Consider the following 26,389-nt stretch of genomic DNA (forward strand, 5'->3'; position numbering starts at 1 on the left):
CCAGATTGAGAGCGATGCATCAGACATCGCTCTGGCCACCACCCTCAACCAAGCAGGCAGGCCCGTGGCATTGTTTTCCCGCACCTTCCATGCCTCCGAAATTCGGCACTCCTCCATTGAAAAGGAGGCCCAAGCCATCGTTGAAGCTGTGCGGCATTGGAGGCATTACCTGGCCGGCAGGAGATTCACTCTCCTCACTGACCAACGGTCGGTTGCCTTCATGTTTAACAACACACAGCGGGGCAAGATCAAAAACGATAAAATCTTGAGGTGGAGGATCGAGCTCTCCACCTACAACTATGAGATTTTGTATCACCCCGGTAAGCTCAACCAGCCCCCGATGCCCTATCCCGAGGTACATGTGCCAGCGCACAAGTGGACCGACTCCGGACCCTGCACGACAATCTCGGTCACCCAGGGGTCACCCGCTTTTACCATTTCATCAAGGCCAGCAATCTGCCCAACTCCATCGAGGAAGTCAGGGTGATCACCACAGACTGCCAGGTCTGCGCGGAGTGTAAACCGCACTTCTACCAGCCAGACCGTGCGTGCCTGGTGAAGGCCTCCCGCTCCTTTGAACGCCTCAGCGTAGACTTCAATGGGCCCCTCTCCTCCACCGACCGGAACACGTACTTCCTCAGTGTGGTCGATGAAAATTCCCGATTCCCCTTTTCCATCCCATGCCCCAACGTGATCTCTGCCACCGTCACAAAGCCCTCAACACCATCTTCGCTCTGTTCGGCTTCCCCACCTACGTCCACAGCAACCGAGGATCCTCATTCATGAGCGATAAGCTGCGCCAGTACCTGCTCAACAGAGGCATTTCCTCAAGCAAGACGACCAGCTACAACCTCAGGGGAAACGGGCAGGTGGAGCGGGAGAATGGGACGGTCTGAAGGGCTGTCCAGCTGGCCCTACGGTCCAGAAATCTCCCAGGCTCCCGCTGGCAGGAGGTCCTCCCCGAAGCACTTCACTCCATTCGGTCGCTCCTGTGCACCACGACTAATGAAACCTCTCATGAACGTCTCTTTGCCTTCCCTAGGAAGTCCACCTCCGGGGTTTCGCTACCAACGTGACTGGCAGCTCCAGGACCCGTTCTCCTCCATGGACACGTTCGACTCCACAAGGCGGACCCGTTGGTTGAGAGGGTACAGCTACTCCATGCCAACCCGCAGTATGCTTACGTAGCGTACCCCGACGGCCACCAAGACACAGTCCCCCTCAGGGACCTGGCTCCAGCTGGTTCCAAACACACCACACCCACTCTGCCCGGCGCCACCCTCCCTTCCCCGGCGCACCCCACAGCAGCCCCAGCTCCAGGACAATCTGTCCTCCCCTTGTTCCCACCCGGAGATGAAGAGGATTCCGACACGCTCCCGGAATCACCGAAGACCAAGTCGCCACCAGCACTGCAGCGCTCTCGACGGCAGATCAAGGCACTGGACCGCCTGAATTTGTAATATTATCTGTTATTTTAAATACAACTTATTGTATATAGTTCTCCACCACCCCCGTTGGACTCATTTTTTAACATGGGGTGAATGCGGTAGTCACCACTGATGTATATACTGCACATATATGTGTTTTACGGTAAGGCCCCTGTACTACAGGTACGGGGGTAGATCCCTGCCTGCTGGCTCCGCCCAGGAGGCAGAGTATAAATATGTGTGCTCCCCGTACAGCAGCCATTTCGTCAGCTGCTGTAGGAGGCCACACATCTCAGAGTAATAAAGCCTCGAATTCATTCTACCCTCGTCTTCGCGTAATTGACAGTGCATCACAGACCCATAGCAAGATATTTGACCCTTTTTTTTTGATAAACAATTTTAATGAGGTATTTTTTGGCATTGTAAACAGTAAAATTACAGAACGTGAAAATAAAAGGACTGTACAATAAACCAAGTACACAGTGCAATTGCCCTAACCCGTCCTACCCAGATCTGCCTAATTGACCCCCTATACTACATTCCCCTAACCCTCCCGCTCCCCGCCCCCCTGCTGACAATTAATTCTCCGCAAAGATGTCAATGAATGGTTACCACCTCCGGGCGAACCCTAACAACGACCCTCTCAAGTCGAACTTGATTTTCTCTAAGCCCAGGAAACGCGCCATGTCTGACAGCCAGGCTTCCGACGTCGGGGGCTTTGAGTCCCTCCAAGCTAGAAGTATCCGTCTATGGGCTACTAGGGAAGCAAAGGCCAAAACGATGGCCTCTTTCTCCCCCCGTACTTCCAGGGCCTCTGAAACCCCAAAAAGCGCCACCTCCGGACCCATTGCCACCCTTATGTTCAATACTCTAGACATGACGTCCTCGAACCCCTGCCAGTTTCTCCTAAGTTTTGGACACGGCCAAATGATGTGGACGCGGTCTGCCGGTCCTCTCAGACATTTTACACATCTGTCCTCTACACCGAAGAATCTGCTCATCTGGGACACTGTCATGTGGCCCCGGTGGACGACCTTCAAGTGAATCAGGCCAGGCCTGGCACATGTTGTAGTCCCATTAACCCTGCTCAGCGCGTCCGCCCATAGGCCCTCTCCAATCTCCCCTCCCAACTCCTCCTTCCATTTATGCCTCAGCTCCTCAGTCTGCATCTCCTCCGCCCCCATGAGCTCCTTGTAAATATCCAAGACACTTCCCTCCCCCACCCATCCTCTGGACACTACCCTATCATGGATCCCCTTAGTGGCAAGAGGGGAAAAGATGGCACCTGCCTGCGCAAAAAGTCCCGCACCTGAATATACCGGAATTCATTCCCCTCGTCAACCCAAACTTGTCCTCCAGCGCCCTAAAGCCAGGGAAGCCCTTCCAAGAACAAATCTCCCATCCGCTCAATCTCCACCCTCCGCCATACCCGATATCCCCCGTCCAACCTCCCCGGGGCAAACCGATGGTTGTCACATATTGGGGACCAGACCAATGCTCCCATTGCTCCCACGTGCTTCCTCCACTGTCCCCAGATCCAAAGGGCCGCCACCACTACAGGACTGGTGGAGAAGCGCGCCGGCGGGAACGGCAGAGGCGCCGTCACCAACGCCCCCAGACTGGTGCCCCGACATGAGGCTGCCTCCATCCGCTCCCAAGTCAAACCCCCCTCCCCACCAACCACTTCCTAATCATGACCATGTTAGCTGCCCAATAATAGTTGCTGAAATTCGGCAGTGCAAGCCCCTCTTCCCCCCAGTTCTGCTCGAGCATTACCCTCTTTACTCTTAGGGACTTGCCCGCCCATACAAAGCCCAAAATGATCTTGCTTTCCCTCTTAAAAAAGGAATGTGGAATGAAAATGGGGAGACACGGGAAGGCGAATAAGAACCTCAGGAGGACTGTCATTTTAACTGTCTGTACTCTCCCAGCTAACTACAGCGGGAGCGCTTCCCACCTCCGGAACTCCCCTCGCATTTGATCCACCAGCCGGGACAGGTTTATTTTGTGTAGTCAACTCCATTCCCACGCCACTTGTATTCCCAGCTACCTGAAACTGTCCCCAACTAGCCGGAACGGCAGCTCCCTCAGCTGGTCCCCTTGGCCCCTCTCCTGAACGAGAAACATTTCACTTTTTGTCATATTCAACTTACACCCCGAAAACCAGCCAAATTCCCCCAGGGTCGCCATGATTCCGTCCATCCCCACCACCAGGTCCAAAATGTACAAATGCAGGTCATCTGCATACAATGAAACCCTATGCTCCAACCCCCCCCCCCCCCCCCCACCCCAAACTAGCCCCTTCCAACCCCCTGAAGCCCTCAGAGCAATTGCCAGCGGCTCTATAGCTAGCGCAAACAGCAGTGGGGAGAGGGGCACCCCTGTCTCGTCCCACAGTACAATCTGAAATAGTCAGAAGTCGTCCTGTTTGTCCTCACACTCGCCTCCAGGGCCTGATATAACAGCCTGACCCAGTCGATGAAACCCACTCCAAATCCAAACTGTCCCCAAACCACTCTACCTGGTCAAATGCCTTCTCTGCGTCCATAGCCACCACTACTTCCACCTCCTTTCCCTCCAGGGGAATCATGATCACATTGAGCAATCTTCTTATTTCACCCACAGTTGCCTACCTTTAACGAACCCTGTTTGGTCCTCCCTAATAAAACTCGGCACACAATCCTCAATCATAGTGGTCAAAAATTTGCCAGCAGTTTGGCATTCACATTAAGAAGGGAGATCGGCCTATAAGACCCACACAACTCCAGGTTCTTGTGCCGTTTTAAAATCAAAGAGATGATAGCCTGCAACATCGTCTGGGGAAGCACCCCTCTTCCCTTGTCTCATTAAAATCCTTGACCAGCTGTGGCCCCAATATCCCGGAGAATTTTTTATAAAATTCGACCGGGTACCCATCTGGCCCCGGGGACTTACCTGACTGCATGGCCTTTAAGCCCTCTAATATCTCCTCAACTCTGATCGGGGAACCCAGCCCTTCTACTAGCTCCCTGCCCACTTTTGGGAATGTCAGGCCGTCTAAGAAGTGTCTCATCCCCTCCAGCCCTGCGGGGGGCTCCGAGCTGTAAAGTTTGCTATAAAAGTTCTTGAAAGCTCTGTTCACACCCACCGCATCCCTTACCAAGTTACCGCCTCCATCCACCACTTTACCTATTGCCCTAGCTGCCTCCCTCTTTCTGAGCTGCAGAGCCAGCATCCTGCTGGCTTTCTTTCCATGCTCATATATCGCACCCCTCGCCTTTCTGAGTTGCTCTACTGCCTTGCCCGTGGACACCCCTCCAAACTCCACCAGCAGCCTCCTCCGTTCCCTCAAGAGCTCCGCACTCGTTGTCTCCGCATACCTCCTGTCAATCTGCATAATCTCCGCTAACAGTCGGTCCGTTTCTGCCCTGTCCGTCTTGTCCCTGTGAGCCTGGATTGAAATCAGCTCCCCTCTCACCACTGCCTTGATCGCCTCCCACACCACCGTTGCTGAGACTTCCCCCGTATCATTGACATGCAGGTAGTTTTGTTTACACTTCCTCACCCTCTCGCACATCCCTTCATCCGCCAGCAGTCCCACATCCAGCCTCCACTGCGGGCGCTGGAAGCTCTCTTCACTCACCTGAAGCTCAACCCAATGTGGGGCATGGTCGGAAATGGTGATTGCCGAATACTGCGCATTCACCACCCGTGTCAGTAGATCCCTACTCAGTATAAAAAAATCAATCCGGGAATAGACCCTATGAACGTGCAAGAAGGAAAACTCCTTCCCTGTCGGCCTACTACCTACCCCCCCCCCCCCCCCCCCCCCCCCCCCCCCCCCTCCCCCCATCTGCTCCATGAACTCCCTCAGCTCTTTTCCCATTGCTGACACTCTGCCTGTTGTTGAGCATGACCGGTCCAGGCCTGGATCCATAACTGTATTGAAATCCCCTCCCATAACCAGCTTGTGGGAATCCAGGTCAGGTATCTTCCCTAGCACCCTCTTTATGAAATCCGCATCATCCCAGTTTGGCGCATATATGTTGACCAAGACGACCTTCCTCCCTTCCAGCCTACCGCTAACCATAACGTAGCGACCTCCCCCATTCAAAACAATATTCCCCATCTCAAACTGCACCCACTTGTTCACCAGAATCGCGACTCCCCTGGTCTTAGCGTCTAGCCCTGAGTGGAATACCTGACTAACCCAGCTCTTCCTCAACCTGATCTGGTCCGCTACCTTCAGGTGCATCTCCTGCAACATTATCACGTCCGCCTTTAAAGCCCTAAGATGCGCAAACACTTTAGCCCTCTTCACCGGCCCATTTAGCCCTCTAATGTTCCATGTAACCAGCCTAGTTGGGGGGCACCGCGCCCCCCCCCCCCCCCTGCCAGTCAGCCATCCCCTTTCCTGGGCCTGCCCCCAGCCCCTGCCCCGCGCCTCTGTGGCCCTTCCTCCTGGCAGCACCCATCCCCGTCCTCTTCCCCACTTCTAAAATCAAATCCCTCCCTCGTCAGCCAAGCAACCCCTCCCCCCGAGCAACAACAATCTGTAACCTAACCCCATCCCTAATCTGATTGTATACACACCCCCCCCACTGCGCTCCTGCAGACTAGCTCACCCAGCTAGCCTAGTGGCCCGCGGCTCCGGCACCAGCATGTCTCCCACCTATTGTTGCCTACCTGCCCTCCCGCTGCTCCTCGAAACCATTGCCCTCATCAACCCAGCCCCGACGGCCGTCCCCTTTAAGAAACAGACACCACCCAAAGTCAGTACAAAGAAAAACAAAGCCAAACTCTCGCCATAATACAAATCAAAGTAATACCACTCAAAATAATACAAAGTCGAAAGTCCCCACCACTATCCCCCCTCACAACACAGAAAACCCACCGAGATTGAATAATTTTTCAACTACTTTCCCCTTCTTAAACAAAACACAATTATCGAAGAGAAAAGGCAAGAACGAAAACAAACAAACAAATTAATCAGTGCAAACAGCATTTAAAACAAGCAGGAAAAACAGTTTCTCAAACTTAGAGCAGAATGTTCTCAAGTTGGCACCAGTCCTTTGTTCCTGGCAAACTCCATAGCGTCCTCGGGCGACTCAAGATAGTGATGTTGGTCCTCATACGTAACCCAAAGTCGCGCCGGATACAACAGACCAAACTTAACCTACTTCTTGAACAGGATTGACTTGACTTGATTAAAGTCTGCCCTCCTCTTGGTCACCTCCACGCTTAGATCTTGGTACACCCGCAAAATGCTGTTGTCCCACTTGCAGCTCCGCGTGCGTTTGGCCCATTGGAGAATACACTTCTTATCCAGGTACCTATGGAACCTGACCACCGGGGGGTCTCCCTGCCATGGCTTCCTCGCCAGCGCTCTGTACGTCCGATCCACCTCCAACGGTCGGGGGAAAGCCCCATCTCCCAGCAGCTTCTGGAACATGTTCGCCACAAACTCCCCGGGATCAGCCCCCTCCAGGAGGCCGACAATCCTTAGGTTCTGCCTACGAGACCTGTTCTCCAAATCCTCTACCTGTTCCAACAGCCTTTTTTGCTGGTCCCTCAGCATCCCCACCTCCACCTCCATCTGGTGTTCCTCCTGTTCAGCTAGCACAATCTCCAGGTTCTGGATCGCCCGGTCCTGGGCATCTAGCCTCCGCTCCATCCCTCCATCCTCTCCACCGTTTCCTTAATCAGGTGCAGACATTCCCGTTTCTGTCTGGCGAAGCTTTCCGGATGACCTGCATCAGTTCCTCCGTTGATGGTTGGGTCGAAGCCCCAGGGGTCTGGACACCGGCCATCTTGTCCGCTGCTGCAGCCAACACCCAGCTCGACCTTGACTTTTTGTTTCTTCCCTTTCGATCTCTTCGGGTTCTCTGTTCCATAAACCAATATATACACCAAACACTGTTTCTTCAAATCCAGCGCTTAAAAGCGCAAACAAAGTCGGGTGGACTTTAATGGCCTTCTGAAATGGCAGGGCAAGCCACTCGGGTCGAGGGCAATTAGAAATAGGCAACAACAATAATAACCTATATTAGTGTCACAAGTAGGCTTACATTAACACTGCAATGAAGTTACTGTGAAAATCCCCTAGTCGCCACACTCCGGCGCCAGTTGGGGTACACTGAGGAAGAATTCAGAATGTCCAAATCACCTAACAGCATGTCTTACGGGACTTGTGGGAGGAAACCCACGCAATCACAGGGAGAACGTGCAGACTCCGCACAGCCAGTGACCCAAGCCGGGAATTGAACCCGGGCCCTGGCGCTGTGAAGCAACAGTGCTAACCACTGTGCTACCGTGCCGCCCTAATGCTAGTCTTGCCAGCGAAGCCCACATCCCATAATGCTGCTCTCCAATTCTGGGTAGTTTTCAAGTTTTAAATTGTAACTTCTCTCTTCTAGTAGATAGCTGTTGGATTTGTTTATTGTCATGTGTACCGAGGTACAGTGAAAAGTATTTTTCAGCGTGCAGATCAAACAGATCATTTGTACATGAAAAGAGAATACATAATAGGGCAAGATAAGGTACACAATGTAAATACATAGACACCGGCATCGGGTGAAGCATACAGTAGTGTAGCATTAATCAGATCAGTCCATAAGAGGGTTGTTTAAGAGTCTGGTAAAAGCGGGGAAGACACTGTTTTTGAATCTGTTTATGCGTGTTCTCAGACTTTTGTATCTTCTGCCCGATGGAAGAAGTTGGAAGAATGAGTAAGTCGGGTGTGAGGGCTCTTTAATTATGCTGCCCGCTTTCCTAAGGCAGCGGGAGGTGTAGATGGAGTCAATGGGTGGAATTCTCCGCTCCCCACGCCGGGTGGGAGAATCGCTGGAGGGCCGGGCGACTCACGACACGCCCGCCTGGCGCCCCCCGCAATTCTCCCACCCCCCGGTTAGGCCGAGCTGCTTGACGTTCCCGACCGGTTCACGACAGCGGCAACCACACCTGGTCGCTGCCGTCGTGAACATGGCCGCCAAATGCTGGTTTGAGGCTTGTGGGGGGCGGAGAGGGGAGTGAGCACCACGGCCGTGCTCGGGAGGGGACTGGCCCGCGATCGGTGCCCACCGATCGCCGGGCCGGTGTCTCAAAGCGACGCACTCTTTCCCCTCTGCCGCCCCGCAAGATCAAGCCGCCACGGCTTGCAGGGCAGTGGAGGGGAAGACGGCAACCGCGCATGCGCGGGTTTGAGCCGTCAGCTGTCATGACGTCAGCTGCGCATGCGTGGGTTGGAGCCGCCCAACCTGCGCATGCGCGGCTGACATCACTTAGGCGCCGCCGTTGCGTAATTCTCGGCCCGCCGCCTTGACGCAAGCGTCAAGGCCCGGCGGCCGAGAGTTACGGAGCGCCGCTCCTAGCCCCCCGGGTGGGGGTGAATAAGGTCAGAGGAGCGGCCTCCGAGGCCGTCGTGAAACTCGGCCGAGTTCACGACGGCCTTCCCGATTTATCGCGGGAGCGGAGAATTCCACCCAATGGATGGGAGACGGGTTCATGTGACGGATTGGGTGGTGTTCACGACTCTGTAAAGTTTCTTGTGGTTTTGAGCCAAGCAGTTACCATACCAGGCTGTGATGCAGCCAGATAGGATGCTTTCTATGGTGCACCTGTAAAATTTGGTAAGAGTTAATGTGGACATGCCGAATTTCCTTAGTTTCCTGAGGAAGTATAGGCGTTGGTGTGCTTTCTTGGTAGCGTTGACATGGGTAGACCAGGACAGAGTTTTTGGTGATTTGCATATCTAGGAACTTGAAGTTGTCGACCATCTCCACCTCAGCCACATTGATACAGATGGGTGTGTACAGTTCTTTGCTTTCTGAAGTCAATGACCAAGTCTTTAGTTTTGCTGGCATTGAGGGAGGGATTGTTGTTGTTACACTCTCCACTAGGTTCTCTATCTCCCTTCTGTATTCTGACTTGTTGTTGTTCGAGATCCATGTCTGTGGTCATGTCGTCAGCAAACTTGCAGATGGAGTTGGAGCCAAATTTTGCCACAGAGTCACGTGTATAGAGAGTATTGTAGGGGACTAAGTACTCAGACTTCCGGAGCCCCGGTATTGAGGACTATTGTGGAGTTTGTTTATCCTTACTTGATGTGGAGATGTCGACGTTGGATTGGGGTTGGCACAGTAAGAGGTCTTACAACACCAGGTTAAAGTCCAAACTGATTCACCTGATGAAGGAGCTGCGTTCTGAAAGCTAGTGATTCGAAACAAACCTGTTGGACTTTAACCTGATGTTGTAAGACTTCTTACTTTATTCTTACTGATTGTGGTCTATGGGTCAGAAAGTCAAGGACTCAGTTTGCAGAGTGAATGAGCCAAGTCCTAGGTTTTGGAGCTTTGATGTGAGCTTGGCTGGGATTATGGTGTTGGTGACATGCATTAGAAATAAGGAATATCCGGGGACCACATGCAGCCCATCTGGGTTCTGAATGCAGCCCACAAGACATTTTCTTGACTGTTACCCACGTGCAGGATTGCCACATTCCGTTGATTTCCATCTGCATAGTTTTTTTCTACTGGAATGACTGATACACAAGTAAAGCAAGAGTAAGTGAAGAGAGGAGCATGTTGATTGCATGCATCCACTAGTTCCCCTTTACCCACAGCACATGTGACTCCTTCAAAGAACTCCAGTAAATTGGTTAAATATGATTTCCCTTCCAGAAAACGACATTGCCTCACATTCTCCAAAATTCAATCTCTCTTCATAGGACTGTCCTGCCATCCCAGGAACAAGTCTGGTGAACCTTCACTGCACAATGTCTAATCAGATCATTATTATCCCAATGGCGAGTGTAGCCATGAACAGGAGGTGGTCGGAGTACTTTCGGCTGCACCGGGGGACGAAACAAGGGTGTCCCCTGTCCCCCCTTGCGTTGGCAATTGATCCCCTGGCCATGGCGCTGAGGGAGTCGGGGAACTGGAGGGGCCTGGTGCGGGGTGGGGAGGAGCATCGAGTGTCGCTTTATGTGGACGACCTGTTGCTGTCTGTGGCGGACCCGGTGGGGGGAATGCCGGAGGTGATGAGGATTCTCAGCGAATTTGGGGGCTTTTCTGGGTTATAAGCTCAACCTGGGTAAGAGCGAGCTGTTCGTTGTGCACCCGGGGGATCAGGAGGAGGGGATTGGTAGGCTCCCACTGAAGCAGGCAGGGAGGAGCTTTAGGTACCTGGGAGTCCAGGTGGCTAGGAGCTGGGGGGCCCTGCACAAGCTTAACCTCGCAAGGCTGGTGGAGCAAATGGAGGAGGAGTTTAAAAGGTGGGATATGTTACTGCTGTCGCTGGCGGGTAGGGTGCAGTCCGTCAAGATGTTTTTGTTCCTGTTCCAGTGCCTCCCCATCCTTATCCCAAAGGCCTTTTTTAGGAGGGTCAACAGGAGCATCACGGAGTTTGTATGGGCACACGGGACCCCGAGGGTGAGAAGGGTGTTTTTGGAGCAGGGCAGGGACGGGGGGGGGCTGGCGCTGCCCAACCTGTGTGGGTATTACTGGGCTGCCAACGCAGCAATGGTGCGTAAGTGGGTAATGGACGGGGAGGGGGCAGCATGGAAGAGGATGGAGATGGCGTCCTGTGTGAACATGAGCCTGGAGGCGCTGGTAACGGCGCCGTTGCCGCTCCCTCCAACGAGGTATACTATGAGCCCGGTGGTGGTGGCTACCCTGAAAATTTGGGGGCAATGGAGACGGCATAGGGGGGACGTGGGGGCTCGATAGAGTCCCCGATACGGCGGAACCACCGGTTTGTCCGGGGAGCGTCGATGGGGGGTTTCTTAGCTGGCACAGGGCAGGTATTATGAGGTTGAGATTGTTTGTAGATGGGAGGTTTGCGAGCCTGGGTGAGTTGGAGGGGAAGTTTGGGCTCCCCCGGTGAACATGTTTAGGTACATGCAGGTTAGGGCGTTTGCCAGGCGGCAAGTGGCGGGGTTCCCTATGTTGCCCCCGCGGGGGGTTCGGGACAGGGTGCTCTCGGGGGTGTGGGTTGGAGGAGGGAAGATTTTGGACGTGTACCATGTTATGCAGGAGGTGGATGAGTCCTCGGTTGAGGAGCTGAAGGGTAAATGGGAAGAGGAGCTGGGTGAGGAGATTGAGGAGGGGACGTGGGTGGATGCCCTGGAAAGGGTGAACTCCTCTTCTTGTGCGAGGCTTAGCCTCATACAGTTCAAAGTGCTGCATAGGGCTCATATAACCGGGACGAGGATGAGCAGGTTCTTTGGGGACGAGGATAGGTGTGCTAGGTGCTCGGGGAGCCCAGCGAACCACGCCCATATGTTCTGGGCATGCCCAGCGTTGGGGGACTTTAGGAAGGGGGTAGCAAGCACGGTGTCGAGGGTGGTAGGATCCAGGGTTGAGCCAGGCTGGGGACTCGCGATATTTGGGGTAGCAGTGGAGCCGGGAGTGCAGGAGGCGAAAGAGGCCGGTGTTCTGGCCTTTGCGTCCCTAGTAGCCCGGCGTAGGATTTTGCTTCAGTGGAAGGATGCGAGGCCCCCAAGCGTGGAGGCCTGGATCAATGACATGGCGGGGTTCATCAAGTTGGAGAGGGTGAAATTCGCCGTGAGGGGGTCGGTGCAAGGGTTCTTTAGGCGGTGGCAGCCTTTCCTGGACTTCCTGGCGGAACGGTAGGGAAATAGGCCGGCAGCAGCAGAAACCCGGTTGGGGGGGGGGGTTGTTTGGTTCGGTGGGAGGGAGAATTGTGTACATGGGTTTGTTGGATGTGGCAGGTGTTATCCCTTTCCTTTTTGTTTTCTTTTTTGTTTTTGTAGTTGCTGGGGGGGGGGGGGGGGGGGGGGGGGGGGTTGGTTTTTGTTCTTTGATTTGTACTATGGTTGTTTTGTTAATATTATTTTGTTGTTTATATTTTGTGAAAATCTTAATAAAAATTATTTTTTAAAAAAGATCATTATTATCTAGATTCCCATTTATCTCACCCTTTATAAGATTCCAGCATTTCCTCTATTGCTGATATAAGGCTAACCGTCTGTTGGGTCCACAATTGTTCACAATTTACACAGATGATTTGGAGTTGGGGAATACAATGTTGACAAATGTCAGGAATAACAGCAAAAGGGATTATTTAAATGGTAAAATATTAAAACATGCTGCTATGCAGAGAAACCTGGGTGTGCTAGTGCATGAGTCGCAAAAAGTTGGTTTACAGATGCAACAGGCGATTAAGAAGGCGAATGGAATTTTGTCCTTCATTGCTAGAGGGATGGAGTTTAAGACTAGGGAGGTTATGCTGCAATTGTATAAGGTGTTAGTGAGGCCACACCTGGAGTACTGTGTTCAGTTTTGGTCTCCTTACCTGAGAAAGGACGTACTGGCGCTCGAGGGTGTGCAGAGGAGATTCATTAGGTTAATCCCAGAGTTGAAGGGGTTGGATTACGAGGAGAGGTTGAGTAGACTGGGACTGTACTCGTTGGAATTTAGAAGGATGAGGGGGGGATCTTATAGAAACATATAAAATTATGAAGGGCATAGGATAGATGCGGGCAGGTTGTTTCCACTGGCGGGTGAAAGCAGAACTAGGGGGCATAGCCTCAAAATAAGGGGAAGTAGATTTAGGACTGAGTTTAGGAGGAACTTCTTCACCCAAAGGGCTGTGAATCTATGGAATTCCTTGCCCAGTGAAGCAGTAGAGGCTCCTTCATTAAATGTTTTAAAGATAAAGATAGATAGTATTTTGAAGAATAAAGGGATTAAGGGTTATGGTGTTCAGGCCGAAAAGTGGAGCTGAGTCCACAAAAGATCAGCCATGATTTCATTGTATGGTGGAGCAGGCTCGAGGGGCCAGATGGCCTACTCCTGCTCCTAGTTCTTATGTAGTTCCCAGTTCTCTCTTTCCCTCCCTTCTTAAATAGTGGGGTGACATTTGCTACCTTCCAATCTGCAGGAACCGTTCCAGAATCTATCACATTCTGGAAGATGATCACCAATGCATCCATTCTGAAATGTGGAATATCAGTCAGCCTTCAGTTCCATTAATTTCTCCAATACAACCTGCTTAATGATACTAATTTCCCTCAATTCCTGAAGACTTGCTGTTCAAGAGAAAATAAGTTAAAAATAAATAAACTCAAAATGGATGGTTAATGTTTTCAGTGAAGCTTGAAAGTAATTGCACTAATGCTACCATGGATAGTCTAAAGATCATATTTCCGACCTCTGATGTGGCATCAGCTTTTCCCATTTTATTTCAGAAGATAATTAAGATTAAATGTGGTCAGTGAGGCAATATTACAGGTGGATTGGCAATCGCCTCAGTGCCTTCTTTGCATTGAAATAAAATAGGCCCTTTAATTTAATTACTTGCATATCAGAGAGAACCCAAGCTACCAGGAGGGACACAAGGATATTCTGAGGGCTCTGAAAAAAGTAGAAATCTGGGCCTAAATAACGACCGTCAAATCTATTTTTTTCCTAATTACTCAAAGCATTGCCAACTTTGATATTGAGCTGCAGAGACATGGTGGTCCAGATTCAATTCCCCACCTGTGCTAAGCTAGCAATGTCATGGTTAGCAAGGGAACGGGGAAGAAAATCAAGTCCTGATCGCCGGATCACTGTTCTGAACTGTGTGTGTCTATTGAGATCAGAATCAAGGTCAATTGTGATGCATCCACACGGACAGTTTAAAAAAATATATTTTTATTAAAACATTTTTTATTTTTGGCAAATATAATATCAACACAGAAAGCAGATGTTACGTCATGCAATATAATAAAAACACAAACATATAAATCCCAACCAAGAAGGAAATACCCCCCCCCCCCCCCCCCCCCCCCCCCCCCCCCCCCCCCCCCCCCACCCTAACAGCAGATGGTGACTAATTCTTTAAAGTAGGAAATTAATGGCCACCACCTCAGGTAAAACCCCTCAATTGACCCCCTGATGGTGTACTTGACTGTCTTCAACCAGACCGAGGCACTGCGCGGAGTAGGAGATCTCCATCCCAGCAGAACTGGTCTCCGGGCTATTAACGAGGTAAAGGCGAGAACATCCGACTTCATCCCCAGTGAATCTGAAACCCCGAAAATGGCCACTAACAGACAAGGCTCCAGTTCAATGTTGCTAATGGTGCTAAAGAAAGAGGCCCAAAAGCTTACCATCTTGGGACTCGACCAAAACACACGGGTGCGATTAGCTGACCCCAGAGAACACCGCTCAAACCTGTCCTCCACTTCCGAAAATAAATCACTCATCCTAACCTTAGTTAGGTGAGCCCTATGTGCCACCTTGAGCTGAATTAGGCGGAGTCATGCACAGGATGACATGGAGTTTACCCTGTGAAGGGCCTCACACCACAAATCCTCATCTGAAGTAGGTCCCAGTTCCCTCCGTTGACAGGATTTGCCCATGTGCCCATAGCTATCTGAAATGCCCCACCCCCCGCCAGACTCTGTTAGTAATAGGACCCTATTCAACAAGAAGGATTGTGGAGCCAAGGGAAATGTAGGAAAAATCTTTCGGAACAAAATCACATATTTAGAGGTAACAGATTAAGGTTAGGGTTAGTCCACCCTGAAAGTTGAAAGTTTGTCGCTATCTCCTCCAAAGTAAAAACAGTCCCTCCACAAACAAATCCCCCAAACTCTTGAGGCCTTCCCCTCACGATCTGAACGTTGCATCTAGACTAGACGGTACAAAGAGGTGGTTGCCACAGATAAGGGCCAGTAATGACAACAGATCAAACTGCGTTTGCAGCTGTTTCCTGTTCGGTAACAACTCCGGGTTAGGATTACACGAATATCGGCGATCCATCTCAAGAATCGTAGCCACCTGTTGTTGCCAATCCACCCTCACAGTTCTATCAAAATGCGCCTTATAGGAGATTACCTCCCCTTTAACAACCTGCGTGGACAGATGAGACAGAGTCGTTCCTATTGAATCTAATATACTCCTTGATGGTCGTGACATGCGCTCACAAAAGCCTTTATCTGCTAACATCTAACCTCTACAGCGGGCATTGACTGGGATCTGACTTCAAGACCAAGTCCACAAAGTGTGGAGCATGACCTGAAATTACGATTATCGAATATTCCAAGTTGAAGGGACCTACACAGTATGAAGAAGTCAATCCTGGAATACACCTTGTGCACATGAGAGAAGAATGAAATTTCCTTATCCCTTGGGTGAAAAACAGCCACAAGTCTGCCCTCCCCCTCCGTTTGCTCCTCAAAGGCCTGATGCGCCTTTGCCACCCCTGAGAGAGCCAAGTTTAGGCCTGGATCGGTCCAACTTAGGATCCAGTACAGTTGAAGCCCCCTCCAGATCAGGAATGGAAGTCAACAGTCTCCTAACAAATGCCGCAACGCCCAAATTTGGTGCGTGGGCATTTACCAGTACCAACGTACCCACGAAAGACCCACTGACCATCACAAATCTACTGTTGGGATCCGCCACGGTCTTAGTGGCCGAAAAAATAACCCATTTGTTAACTAAAATCGCTGCACCTCGAGCCCTTCCATCAAAGCCCGAATGAAACACAAGTGAGTCTCCTGCTGAAACATCACATCAGCACTTAGATTTTTTAGGGAAGCAAAACTTCTCGACCTTTGCACCGGGCCACCCAACCCTCTTACGCTCCAGGTGACCAACCAAATTCTTTTGCCAGCACACTGGAGAACATATCCGCTGTTATTGGGGACGCAGCCTCCGGCAATTCTCCATGGAGCAGCTGCCTGGTACCTCCGAATCAGTCGACGATTTACCTTCTGCGGGCTGATTACCTCCTTTTTAGGCATTGGTACGGCGCAGATACCCAGTATCTTCCAACAAGTAAGTTGTTCAGCAATGATTTCCCCAAAACCCAGGCAAAAAGGACTCTGGAACAAGGATCCTGGCAGGAGCTGCCGAGTGAGTGACCTCTCCTCACATGCTGCCTCCGAAAGTACTCCCTGGACACAGTTTAGATCAACGAATACAAACATAAGTTGCCTTCATGAACTTGAGATTCTCGTGGAATGTCAGAAATTGGAAATGCTTCAATTCTATCACAATACATTGGATTGATGATTAAATTGGCTGGCCAATAACAGACAGAACTGGCCTAAAAGTAGTTAAAATTAGGATGTTTAATGGTCATCTGTCAAATTTATATGCTAAAAACATAACGGCATCGAAGTTATGAGGGACTGGACCAATCCAAAAAAACTGAGTTTAGTTTCCGAACAGAAATGCAGTACCTCTGGCTTCAAACATATTCAGTGGTTTAAAAAGTATTGTTCTGCCTCAGAATATTATCTTAAACATATAGAACGTACTTTTTAGTCTCTAGAGTCTCTAGTTTGGTAATTAGTCATATTTGAACACGTGGTACTGATATACTGGGCAATTGGGCATTCTTGTCACCAAAGAAAATGTTTTATTCCCGCTAACAGTTTTGAGTGTTCTTTGTTAATCAGAGCAACATTTTCAGGTACCTCCAGTATAATTCCTGCAGTAAATTTGTATCAGAAGTGCGACAGATACAAGTTTCATAAATTTGGATTATGATTAAAACCTTTCAGGGACAGGAGGCCTCCTGCTAGGAGACCTCCCTCCAGGCCCTCGCCATGGTGGCAGTCCCACCCCCACCCCAAAAAAACACTCCAGCAGCCCAGTGCTGATAGCCACCCTCCAGTCCTAAACCAACTACGGCAACAATTTGGCCTGACCAAAATGTTGGACAAAGCTCCCATCTGCAATAACCATAGGTTCACACCAGTGCTGACTGACGCCACCTTTAAAAAGTGGGGACTGGACGGAGGGACACTGACAGTCAGGGACCTATACACCGACGGCAGGATCGCAACACTGGACGAACTGACGGAGAAATTGCAGCTAGCCAGGGGGAACGAGCTAAGGTGCCTGCAACTCAAAAACTTCCTCTCATAAATAGATCTGGCTGGTCTGATACCCCGAAGACTGCCACTGACAAAGGCGTACCCACAACCGCCACAACAGACATTACTGGAAGAGTTACTGGACGTAAACATCTTAGATAAAGGAAACTGTAGCGACATGTACGAACAACTGGTAGAAAGGGCCGACACCGTACTGGACGCAACAAGAAAGAAATGGGAGGAAGACCTGGGGATTGAAATAGGGTGGGGACTCTGGAGCGAAGCACTGCATAGGGTCAACTCCACCTCCACGTGCGCAAGTCTCAACCTGATGCAACTAAAAGTGGTACATGGATCCCACTTAACAAGAACTCGAATGAGTAGGTTCTTTCCGGAGGTGGAGGACAGATGTGAGCGGTGCCAAGGACCGGCCTGGCCAACCACGCCCACATGTTCTGGTCTTGCCCCAGACTTGATGGGTACTGGACAGCCAAACCTAAGAGAAAAGGTGAACCACAGGAGAAGGAGGGGGGGAGGGGGAAAGAAGGAGGAGACATGGAACAATAGAGGGGAACCAGAGAGGGAGGCGAGGAATGAAAGTCGGAAGAAGAGCACGGGAAACTAAAACAAAATCGGCAAATACAGTAACAGAGAGCAAGAAATTACAGGAGAAAGACATGACGAACGGCCGCAGCGAACGTGAATGCGCGCGCAACAGTAACGGCAGCAAAAACCTTCCGGGAGAAGCAAGTAATAACACCAACGCCAGGTCAATTCTCGTATTGCCCTCTCTGTATTGGACATAACTACTGTAATTGTAATTGATATAACTGAAAATTTTAAACTGGCATCATGCTTTGAAAAAATAGGAATTAATTGGAACAGGAGGAGGCCATTCAACCCCTCGAGCCTCTTCCGCCATTTAATTAGATCATGGCTGATCTGTGGCCTAACTCATCTAACTGCCTTTTGGCCCATATTCCTTAATATCTTTGCTTAACCACTGCTGCCTCACAGCTCGGAGAACCCGGGTTCAATCCTGGCCCTGGGTCACTGTCCGTGTAGAGTTTGCACATTCTCCCCGTGTCTGCGTGGGTCTCACCCCCTCAACCCTCTTACATTCCAGGTGACCAACCAACCACAACCTAAAGATGTGCAGGGTAGGTGGATTGGCCACACTAAATTGCATCTTAAATGGAAAAAATGAATTGGGTACTCTAAAGTTAAAAAAAAAATCATTGCTTAACAAAGATCTTAATATAGTTATCAATAATGCACATACAACTAAATCAGACAGATATTTTAAGTTTAATCCATAATAAAACACCAATACAAATATATACAAATAAACAAGGAATTATCAGAAATTTAAAAGACATTAATGTGCAAGTGTGAGTAAGTATTCGGCATCTGGACTTTTCCAACTTTTAAAAATTCACAATCAAAGATTTTGAAGTTTACTGAAAAGGAAGAAGAATCAAATCAGCACCTTTGCAGAACGAATTGAAACTATTCTCTGGATAGATTTGAATGCAATAAAACTGATGCATCTGTGAACTAATTTTCACTTTTCACATATTTTTAAATATTAAAAAATCAGTAATCACAATTATGAATACACCTATAAAGAATACATTGGAATGAATGTCCACGATTAATATATTTAGTTGATGTGGAAAATAGATTTTTCCTGCCCTATTGCTTAACTTATGCTGGGATACAGTGGTGCTTGCAGGGCCTAATTATTTCATTTTGCCTCTCATTCTTCATTTGAGAGTCTAGATGATGCAGGTTGGCAGGATTTTTAATGCAGTAAGACCATGACTACTAACTCTAATTCTGTGACAGAAATAAAATCCGGCAGTTGCAGGAAACAGGATGCGAATGCAGAAAATGCTGGAAATGCCACTCAGGTCAGGTGGTATTCATGGAGAGAGAGACAGAGTTAATGATGCTGGTCATTGATCTTTCAACAGAACTGTAATTAAATGGGTTTTAAGCAGGCCAAATGGCCTTCTTGTGTACACTATATTTCTATAATTCTAACAGAGGTTGAGAACACAATAGGGAAAGTCTGCAGGAGTGATTAAATGACCAAAGGGATGGTGGCACAAGGCAAAAAGAGACGAAGAAAGAGAGGCCAGAGTGAGACAGAGCTCGGCCCTTGGTTCCTACACGTTCCTCTCTTCCAGCCTAAACCAAAGCTGACTTGAAAGGATTTGTTGTGCCGTGAATTCAAAATAATGTTTCCTTTTTAATAGATTCCGGGATCTTGAACTACACAAAACATTCCTGCACTGTTGCATCCGATTATATTGGCCCAAGTTAGGAAAATGAAAACAAATGCTTCGATTTTAAATTACAATGAAAGCTCTACACAATGTTTCTCCATTACCTGTCCTCCACAGTTCTATTTGAGGGGTAGTACACCTTGAAGCAGAATCCACTACGTGGAAATGAGCCCTAAAACAAAGAAGCAAGACTTGTATTAAAAGATGTACAATTATCACTGTAACTCTTGCCGCCACACCAGAACAGTTGCGCATTGCCCACTTGGCGCCCACTTGGCACCCACCGCCGGTGCAAGTTCAATTTCTTCCAGCGCCGAGGTCATTGTTGTGCGCTGGTTGTCTGCCTATGCTTGTGGCAACAACCACAACGAAAAGCAGATTAAAGGGGGAAAAAAATGCATCGAAAATGACAATTAATCGAAGGTGAAAACTTTGCAAGAACCTGCAACCGATATGGTCAAGAAGTACAATGGTCAACAGTACTGTAATACTGAATTCAGAAAATTCACTATGGTTATTAGAAATAAAATGTTAATATTTTTTAAAGAGGAATACTGATATGTTCTTTTTGTAACATTAATTCATTTACATTGTGATAAGAATGTTATGCAGTGGTTCTTACTGGATTGATACAGACACAATCTGTATGCATGATGTTGAATGGATCATATTTGTCGGCGAACACAATCAAGTCTGGTACTGGGTACACAGAAAGAGCATAATCATAGGCCCAGTAGACCGGACTGACGAACAGTGGCAACGGTGTTAGATGTCCTTGTGCTATGATGGTCTTCACAAACTACCAAGGAAAAAAAATCAGTGAAGTTTAATATTTTACAGTCACACAAAACCCTCAAAAGACTTAAAAGAACAAAAATCTAGATGGCTCATCGAAAAACAGTTACACTTTAACTCATCAATTACCCAAATACACAAGAGATTCTTGCTGAGTCACCAAGTGAGGAGTAGATTTCCCCACTCGGGAGGTAAAGAATCTCAAATGCAGCTTTGAAAAAAGTATTAGTTAAAGGGTCAGCAAGAAGATAAAATGCATGAGCAGGGCCATAATCAAGTTTAATTTCATGCATGGGAAATTGCTGGATAATAGGTCTGATTAATTCTCCAAAGAGACACATTACCGTAATATTGCTGAGCTTATTTTCTTATTATTGTAATCGTATCAAAGATTTTGTTTAAAAAAATAGGTTAAAATAACTAATCAATGTTTGGAACATCTGAACAGATAGTCTTGTATAAGGGAGCAGATTGCAGAAATAAATATAACAGTATGGAAATGTCGCTGCGAAGTGAGGAGGTCTATAGGCAGAATGGTTCCTGAAGTCGAATAGCCTTCAAAAATGGGCGAAATATTCTCTGCGAAAGGCAATTGACCCTTACCAGCACTATTTCTAATGACATTAACAAAGGAGGTGCCACCTGTTTAGGCAAGTGTAGTAAAATGTATGGGAAAGCTGGGAAACATGACAATTACAGCAGAGTTGTCACATAGTGGCAATAAGAAAAGTTATAAAGAGAGAGGGTATATACCTAGACAAGAAACAAAGACAAATCCTCTACGAAGAAGCAAATTACAGTTGGTTCTGGAACACAGATATTTACTGTATTCATTTGATATGATTATTACACAACGGAATGTGGTTTTCTTCACTGCTCTGGTCATTTTGTTTGTACACTGTGCTGTATATTCTATCTATATCTGTCATAAATAAGAATTAAATTAACATCTAAAAATTTGATTGTTGTGTCTAATTGAAAGGCACTGAACATATAGCACATGTTTTAACTAACAGGATAGAACGTAAATAAAGTGGTTATAATAAATCTGTATACAGCAGTGCAAAATCCATGATTTGGTTTGCATTTTGGGAGGCCTCATAAAGACTCACATTAATGTAGCATCTTTCACAACCTCAAGACTTCCCAATGTGCTTTACGCCAAAGTACTGCTGAAATGAAGTCACGAATTTAACACAAGACTTGTAAGAATTATAGACAGGATATTAAAGCCATAAAGGGCATGTGGCACGGACCCAACAGGACGATACCAAGGTTGAGCAACTATATTTCTGAAAAAATGGCAGACTTTCAATGGAGCAGAGAACACTCTGTGGAGAACTTCTTATGGTTGGAAAGTCAGTGAAGAGGTCATCAATTTAACATAGCTATTAAGAGAACGGGGAGAAATGTTAGACAATACAGCTTTACGCAGAATCGTTATAGCAAGGAACACATTGCCACAAAGCAAAGTTGAGGCAGAGGCCACTGATTAATTCGGAGCATCAAAGACACTGGCCTACAGGCAGAAACTATAACAGTGGAATCTTCAATAAAAAGCGAACAGACATGTTGATCCCCAGCAACATAAATTTCCAAGATTCTAATTTAGTGCCAAGTGGTGGATCTCCCTTTGGGAAAATTTAAACTAAAATAACTGGGCTGGTTTAGCACAGTGGGCTAAACAGCTGGCTTGTAATGCAGAACAAGGCCAGCAGCGCGGGTTCAATTCCCGTACCGGCCTCCCCGAACAGGCGCCGGAATGTGGCGACTAGGGGCTTTTCACAGTAACCTCATTGCAGCCTACTCGTGACAATAAGCGATTATTATTATTAACTGCAGTAAGGTAGCAATCCTTAATATTTTGATGTCGGCAGCACGGTGGCCTAGTGGTTAGCACAACCGCCTCACGGCGCTGAGGTCCCAGGTTCGATCCCGGCTCTGGGTCACTGTCCGTGTGGAGTTTGCACGTTCTCCCCGTGTCTGCGTGGGTTTCGCCCCTACAACCCAAAAATGTGCAGAGTAGGTGGATTGGCCACGCTAAATTGCCCCTTAATTGGAAAAAATAATTGGCTAATCTAAATTTATAAAAAAAAAAATAAAAAAAATATTTTGATGTCAGGCAAATTTAGCGAGCATTGTATAATGAAAGTATTTTCTCGATTCCTTTAGGACTAAAATTTCAGATTCTGTAAGTGAATTATCTAAAGTTTAACAAGAGTTTTGGTTTATTGATAGTTTTAGGTGCTAATTGAAAGCAATTAACTGAGAGGTAAAATTATTACAAGTGTTTTGACTGTGAAAATCCAGACATTGTTTCACAGAATGAATTAGCCATTATATTCCAGTGTCCTGACTGTGGGAATCCAGACATTGTTTTAGTCATTGTTTCATATAATGAATCAGCCATTGTATTCCACTGTAAACAGCACTAAAAATGTACCAGCTAATCAGTTACAGCAAGGTCTCTGGGCCGAGCTGTGGCGTGAGAAACCTATCCAGTAATTTTCCTAAGACTGTGCACGCAGACCCTGAGCTAGCTTTGATAGGCACCAGTCAATCTTAAGTAATGTCCAATATTTGATTAATAAATCATCCTCTAAGTAACAAACATCCAATTGAACAAACCAGGTCTCAGCTGAGAATTGGAAACCAATGAGAGTAAATGAGGGGTTAAACCAGAGATAAGAATTCCCTTAAAAGTAGGACCTCCTGGTCAAGGTCTTGTTCCTGAATTCCTAAATTCTTGAATCATCTATCTGATTGTTTGTGTTTAAAGTGATTTCTTTATGCTTTTATGTTTTATGCCACGAGTTTGATCCTTTTATGTATCATTTGATATTTCATTTCTAAAGCTTTGATTCAGTGTTTTTTAAAATAAATTTAGTATACCCAATTAATTTCTTTTCCAATTAAGGGGCAATTTAGCGTGTTCAATCCACCTATCCTGCACATCTTTGGGTTGTGGGGGCGAAACCCACGCAAACACGGGGAGAATGTGCAAACTCCACACGACCAATGACCCAGAGCCGGGATTGAACCTGGGACTTCGGCGCCATGAGGCAGCAGGGCTAACCCACTGCGCCACCGTGCTGCCCCTTGATTCAGTTTTTAACCACGTGTATTCAAGCAAGTAATTAGCAATAACACTGTATTTTGATACCTCCACTCAAGTGGGCAATTGACTCTTATTAGAAGGTAAAATAAGAGCCCGAACAAACACAAATAGATTTAAGCCTAACTTGCCATAACTGACTATGAGTATCTAGTTTGAATTTTGTTACTATATAAAATTAAACCCTCATGGTTCTATATTCACAATAATCAGGAAACTTACATTTAATTTGAATAATGTTTCTTTGATGGTGCAAAATCTCTGAGCCATCAAATTTCAGTTTTGTAGTTTGCATCCCTCTGAGTGCTGAATTAGCTGGTCTCAGCAAAGATAGCACAAAAAGAAATGCTGTAACTGGCAGCAATATCACTGTTCTGGAGTGAGGGAACGTGTCAATTCATCACTGTAGGACTTCTACTGGAAATTGCATGCATGGATGGATGCATGTTCGAAAGAAACAGTACTATGCTAGGCCACTGATACCGGCTTGCCAATGCTCACCAACTTCAGCTTACTTTATTCAATAATAATGGAGGACACCTAGTGGATATAGAACTGTACCAAGAATCGGACATCTCCATGGTGCCCAACCCTCACGGATTTTCTGGGATTGTCACAGAACTTCCTTCCCGTCTTGCTTCCCAGGCATGGGGTTGCGGGATGGCAGTTGTCCCAGATTTCTCTCCTCTCATGGCTGTCTGATCATGGTACGTGTCTGTACATGCGCACAGGAGAGGTGATGGCAGAGCGGTATTGTCGCTGGACAAGTAATCCAGAGACCCAGGGTAATGCTCTGGGAACCTGGGTTCAATTCCCACCACGAGTCAAGCAACAGCCTGACTTATTCATACTCACAGAATCATGTCCTCCAGGCACGACCATTACCATTCTTGGGTACGTCCTGTCCGACCAGCACAGTGGTACACAGTGGGGAAGGAGTTGCCCTGAGAGTCCTCGGCATCGACTTCAGACCCAATGACGTCTTGTGACATCAGGTTAAACGTGGGCAAGGAAACCTGCTGATTACCATATACCATCTACCCTCAGCTGATGAATCAGTACTTCTCCATGTTGAACACCATTTGGAGGAAGCACTGAGAGTGGCAAGGATGCAGGTACCCTGGGTGGAAATATTCTTGATCTCATAACAAAAACAGAAAATGCTGGACAATCGCAGCAGGTCTGACAGCATCTGTGGAGAGAGAGGAGAGCCAACATTGAGTCTGGATGACTCTTTGTGAAATCTTGATCTCACTTCACCTGCCTGCCACAGATAACAGTATCGGTAGGGATAATCACTGGACAGTCCTTGTGCAGCTGAAGTGCCATCTTTATATTGAGAATATCCTCCATCCTGTTGTGTGACACTACTACCATATTTAATGCGATAGATTTCAGGCAGATCTAGCATCTCAAACCGGGCAACCATGAGGCACTGTGGGCCATCAGAACAGCAGAATCCATAATCTCATGGCCTAGAATATCGCTCACCCTACCATTACCACCCAAGCCAGGGGATCAATCCTGGTTCAATGAAGAGTGCAGGCGGGCGTGCCAGGAGCAGCACCAGGTATACCTAACAATGAGGTGTCAATCTGGTGATGCTACAACACAGGACTACTTGCATACCAAACAGGATAAGGAGCAAGCAACAGACAGATATAAGCTCTACAGACCTGCCACATCCATCCGTGAATGGTGGTGGACAATTAAACAACTCATTGGAGGACCATGCTCCACAACTATCCTCATCCTCAAGAAAGGGGTAGCCCAACAATGCAAAAGACAAGGCTGGTGCAAATGCTACATTTAGACAGAAGTGCCGAGTGGATGATCCATCTTGACCTCCTCTGGAGGTTCCCAGCATCAGTCTGTCTTCAGCCAATTTGATTCACTCCACGCAATACCAAGAAATGGCTGAAGACACTGGATATCTCAAAAAACTATGGACCCTGACAATATTCCTGCAATAGTACTGAAGACCTGTGCTCTATAACGTGTCGAGTCAAGCTGCTTCAGTACTGCCACAAACCTCAATACAGCCTTGGTACAAACATAGACAAAAGAACTGAAACCAAGAGATGAGCGGTGTCCTTGACATCAAGGCTGTATTTGACGGAGTGTTGCATTGAGGAGCCCTAACAAAACTGGCGTCAATGGGAATCAGGGAGGAAACTTCACTAGGTAGAGTCATAACTGGCACAAAGGAAGATGATTGTGGTGGTTGGAGGTCAGTGATCTCAGCTCCAGGACATCACTGCAGGAGTTCCTCAGGGAAGTGTCCGAGGCCCAACCATCTTCAGCTGCTTCATCAATGACCTTCCTTCCATCATAAGGTCAGAAGTGGTGATGTTCACTGATGATTGCACAATGTTCAGTACCATTTGCAACTCCTCAGATACTGAAGCAGTCCGTGTCCAAATGCAGCAAGACGTGTGGCAACTAACATTTACACCACACAAATGCTGGGCATTGATCACCTCCAACAAGAGACTCTAACCATCATCCCATGACATTTAATAATTTAATAGCTGAATCCCCCACTATCAATATCCTGAGGGTTAGCATTAACTAGAAACTAATTGGACCAAATGTGGCTGAAAGAGCAGGTCAGAGGTTGGGAATCCAGTGCCAAGTAACTCAACTCCTGACTCCCCAAAGTCTGTCCACAATCTCCAAGGCACACGTCTGGAGCATGATGGAATAGTCTCCACTTCCCTGGATGAGTGGAGCTGCAATAACACTCAAGAATTTCAACACCAGGCAGCACGGTGGCACAGTGGTTTACACTGCTGCCTACGGCGCTGAGGACCCAGGTTCGATCTCGGCCCCAGGTCACTGTCTGTGCGGAGTCTGCACATTCTCCCAGTCTCTGCGTGAGTTTCACCCCCACGACCCAAAGATGTGCAGGGTAGGTGAATTGGCCACGTTAAATTGGACCCTATTTGAA

General features: G+C 47.9%; 1 protein-coding gene across 3 annotated transcripts in view; it reads right to left on the reverse strand.

Moving 5' to 3' along the window:
• Window positions 1-18,527: 18,527 nt before the first annotated feature.
• Window positions 18,528-26,389, reverse strand: part of pole2 (polymerase (DNA directed), epsilon 2) — a 49,673-nt gene continuing 41,811 nt past the window's right edge. For all 3 annotated transcript variants that reach the window (XM_038776442.1, XM_038776462.1, XM_038776451.1), the window contains exons 17-19: window positions 20,152-20,328; window positions 19,634-19,701; window positions 18,528-18,698 (exon numbers count right to left, since the gene is read on the reverse strand). In XM_038776442.1, coding sequence (XP_038632370.1) covers window positions 18,680-18,698; window positions 19,634-19,701; window positions 20,152-20,328 — 264 coding nt within the window. In that variant the 3' untranslated portion in view covers window positions 18,528-18,679. The remainder of the gene's footprint in view (window positions 18,699-19,633; window positions 19,702-20,151; window positions 20,329-26,389) is intronic.

This window comes from Scyliorhinus canicula, chromosome 2, assembly GCF_902713615.1.
Source record: "Scyliorhinus canicula chromosome 2, sScyCan1.1, whole genome shotgun sequence".
NCBI lineage: Eukaryota > Metazoa > Chordata > Chondrichthyes > Carcharhiniformes > Scyliorhinidae > Scyliorhinus > Scyliorhinus canicula.